The 3,910-nt window shown below is 50.7% G+C and overlaps 1 protein-coding gene across 1 annotated transcript; it reads right to left on the reverse strand.

Annotated features, from left to right (window-relative positions):
- Positions 1–826: 826 nt before the first annotated feature.
- ACO1O0_007854 (uncharacterized protein) lies at positions 827–3,570 on the reverse strand (the record flags this gene model as incomplete). The annotated part of the gene is made up of 9 exons (XM_083197221.1): positions 827–907; positions 934–950; positions 1,016–1,968; positions 2,038–2,182; positions 2,231–2,474; positions 2,522–2,626; positions 2,684–2,806; positions 2,861–3,161; positions 3,215–3,570. The coding sequence occupies 9 exons, from the start codon at positions 3,568–3,570 to the stop codon at positions 827–829; spliced, it is 2,325 nt and encodes a 774-aa protein (XP_083046689.1).
- Between the last annotated feature and the right edge of the window lie 340 nt (positions 3,571–3,910).

A 3,910-nucleotide genomic window follows, 5' to 3' on the forward strand; every position in this document is an offset into this window, starting at 1 on the left:
GAATTCCGGCTCCGAACGACCTTCATCCGAAAATGCGTAAAGGTTACGTTGAGCGTCTACCCGCGTCTTTGGTCGAGACTCCAAGAAAATGGGCTCGGATGATTTGCTTATGGCGGTCCGGATCATTTGGAGCAAAGCAGCGTTCTGGCACCCCCTTTGAAAAGCCCAGTAGTGAGTATCCTTTGGCGCCTCATTGTCCTAGAACTGATATCATTTAGATGAATTGTCAAATCTGGGAGGCTCGGGGATGGCTTGCCACTTTGGGGGCGTATGGTTTTTCATCAACTATGACTTTCCATACTATCCCGTCAACTCCACAGCCTAACCTGTCTACCAAGGTAATTGAACTTGAGAGACACCGCCTCAACAACGGGCACTGAAAGCTGGCCCGGGAACAGTCGGGATCGCCTTCCATGAACCGCTCCTCGTCACGGAACGGTTGGAGCTTCCATTCATCCCATGGTTTTCGGAGTAGCTGTTGGCGCCTTTGGAACTCTTCTCTTTTTCGCTCGTACAGTTGTTGCAGTTGACGTTGTTGATTGGTGACTGACATGCTGAATGAACCAGAAATGAAGATTCCATGAAGGTAGCAAGGGTGCGAGTATTCATAGTGATCGGATTAATCCATTGAAGTCCCCAGCGGCTGACTTGCTGCACCACAATCACCATCCCCACTCCCACCATCACATGATGCGGGGCGCCCTGGAGGTCGACCTTGCAAGACTCTCAACCATGGGAGCAGTCCCGGTGGTCTCTAGCACCGCACCGGCATACGAAGATATTCTAGTAACATGTCTCGACTTTAAGATTTCAAATCTAGGTAAGCCTACCGTAGTCCCATGTAGAGGGAATGATACGCGAACTCGGCCATCCTGATCTCATTGACAAGCCACTTGCGAGTGACTAACTATACCAGCCGGTGCATTTCCACACATGCCCATAGCCAGATCCTTTCCCTCCGAAATCAAGGCAAATTCGTCAAGAGCCCCAAAGGGATTGGCGGCTTCTGGCTCACTTGTCTTGGTCTCGTCCAGCTCTCTTGCCCACTTTGGGCGTAAGAAATTCGGCAAGAATAATTTTAGGATACCCAGGCGATCAAAGAGACTCATCAGGGGCAGAACCTCGCCCACCTCTGGCTTCCTTGGCCTCCGTTGCTGCAAGAAATCATGGGAGACTTCTTCCGGGATGTTTTGGCGCTCTAATATATTCATCAGGGGCGCGACATCGCTCGGAGCGGCAGGTTGTCTCTCTATCTGCCTGGTTAAAACGACGCACGTTTCCTTGAATGCGTATGGTATATCCGAATTCTTCTCGATTGGCTTGTTTAGCTCAGCCGGATTCTTTGCTAGGACAGAGTCACCCTTGTCCAAGAGTTGAACGTATTCGCGGATCGTCATAGACGCTTTTTCAAGCAATGCCGCCGCTTGGGCCAGCTCAAGAGGAAGGTTCCCTATTCGGGATAAGAGGAGCGGTATCTCTTCAGTGGTATCGCTTTTTAGTATCATGCATAGCAACTGATACGCCTCTTCGTCTGTCATATTGCCGATCTCGACCGGCAGCTTCTCTTGTGTGAGAGTCAACCCCACCTGCTTGTTCGTAGTAGTAACGAGAATTGATCCGTGGGGACACTCAGGAATGTACCGCCCTAGGCCACCTCCTGCGTCAGTCGAGCTGTGGGATGAGAGAGTCTCGCTTCTCCCTCGTGGAGGCCCAAAGAAAAGCTCCGGATCGTCAGCATTCTGGATCACCATGAGCCACTGCTTCGAATACTTTTCCTCCAACCAGTTTTTGACGAGTAAAAAGACGTCCTTTTGCGGATCATCGTATCCAGGGATTTCGCATTTCTGGGCGATTGATGAATAATCCCGGTAGAACCGTTCCGAAGTGCTTGCGTGGACCCAGAACACAGACACATCAGGGCACGACTGTTTGAGCCAGTAGACATAGGCGAGCGCTATCTGCGTTTTACTTCAATGACTCATTGAGCCAGACTATCAGACTATGTGCTTTTGTCTTGATAATGGAAGAGATACCTACCCAGAACCTCTTAGACCGAGCAACGACGCGGTGGACCACTGCTTGAAGACCCCCTGACGCAGATCATACCCCAGCTGCTTCTGAACTTCCCTGAAAGTTTCGGGTCGCTCAACAAAGTCATCATTCTTCTGGTACGGAACGAGAACTAAACTCTGTTTAGTATAGGCTGCGACGGCTATCATCTGTTACGTACACTTCGTGTTCGAGTTCTGACTCTGACGCCGGCTTGCGAGCGCCCTTTGAGCAAGACCCTTGAGCCTCTCACGCGCATTGGCGTACTCATGGTCCATGGGGTTAAACTTGACCATGTCGGAATGTGTGCGTGCAACGGCACATATGTGCTCCGAGCCATCTTCCCACTGACGGCAATGGGTGGCAGAGGCCTTGGTGACAAGAACCACGGAAGGCCCTGTCATGGTCCATTTTCCAGGCGGTCCCTGTTCTTCATTAGTACCTATGGGTTCATCGGGCATGGAACGCATACCTCTTTTGCTGTGGGCGACTCTTTCGTTTCATAGAAGCAGACAATCTCAGAATCACCCTCCTCACCTAATGCGTTGTGGAACTCCCGTCGCTGAATGCTCAGTATCTGAGAATTGATACGGCTGATAGATTCAATCAAGAAACGGTTTGGCCCATCACGAACCATTGGGATGACCGAGCCTGTGTCCATGCCATCATGTGGAACACCGAAGAAAACGATGCCGTATACTGCTCGAACAATACTCAAATCATCCTCCTTCTTGGACTTGGACATCGACACCAGTGTCTATCAACTAGATTAGCATTGCAAAGACAGAAAGGGGTATGCCATTAGACGTACCTGCTTGATGATCAGCCCTCCTAAGCTATGGGCAAGAAGAATTATAGGCCTCATTGGGCGACGGCGTGCAAGTGGGAGTAGGCTAGCGTGGAAGGATGTTCCGAGGTCCTCCAGATTCTGGACGCTCTGGCTCTGCACAACGCCCGATTCGTAGCCGTATATCATCACCCGAGCTATTGGAATGCCGGTCTCCGCCGAGGTGACGTCTTCTGGGAGAGAGTCTCGTAGCCACATGTAGTCGCCGCCCCTCTCCTTGAATGACCCGAAGGCGTGTCCGCCAAGACCGGGCAGCGCAATGATGCTAAGACAGGTAGTTTAGCGCGTGACTCTTTTTCCGCCTGAATTTCTACTTACTCTACTTCATGGGCATCTGTAGGAGGGGTGCAGAGAGTTGTGATGCCGAGAAAGCCCCCGTCGATCGATAGATATTGGGTACGGGCGAGTTGGTTGTCGGATGGGTTAGGCAGCTCAATGGACCAAGGTTGGCTAGCTCGAAGTCCCTGTAGCCGAGTGGGAACTTTCTGGAAGGTAACCGTTGCAGTCTTGGAACGGCCGTCAATCTCGTCCGCAAGGGACTTGATGCTCGTGGTACCAATTTTCTCATGGTTTGTCAGGAAGTACCGCAAGTCTTCAACTTCCCAGTCAAGTGGGACACCGCGGACACGAAACGTTGAGCCACGTTTTGGGGACTTCGTGTTGGCGGCCATCATTTCTGATAATAGCTATGCGCGACCACTGTCAGGCTTCACAGTATCAGGCAGATCTAGGTTTGCTGAGGTTTACTTACCGTAAGTTGGTCTTGGTATCACGTTACACTGGCAGGTTATTACGGTTGTTCTACCGTGCAAGGACTGAAATGCTTGAGTGAAGGTGAGCGGATATATGTTCAAAGAACTATTGGAATCATGGGATGCACAAAGTACGGAGGTGATGGTATTTGTAAAACATATCACCGCGTTGGGTTCCTAATTAGAATCATAGCTAAAGACAGACTCCTAACCAAAACCAATCGTACGCAGACATTTGCACTTTCATGCACTTGTTGTCGTG

The sequence above is a fragment of the Amphichorda felina genome (genome assembly GCF_050947745.1).
Source record: "Amphichorda felina strain 45539 chromosome Unknown scaffold_8, whole genome shotgun sequence".
Taxonomy (NCBI): Eukaryota; Fungi; Ascomycota; class Sordariomycetes; order Hypocreales; family Bionectriaceae; genus Amphichorda; species Amphichorda felina.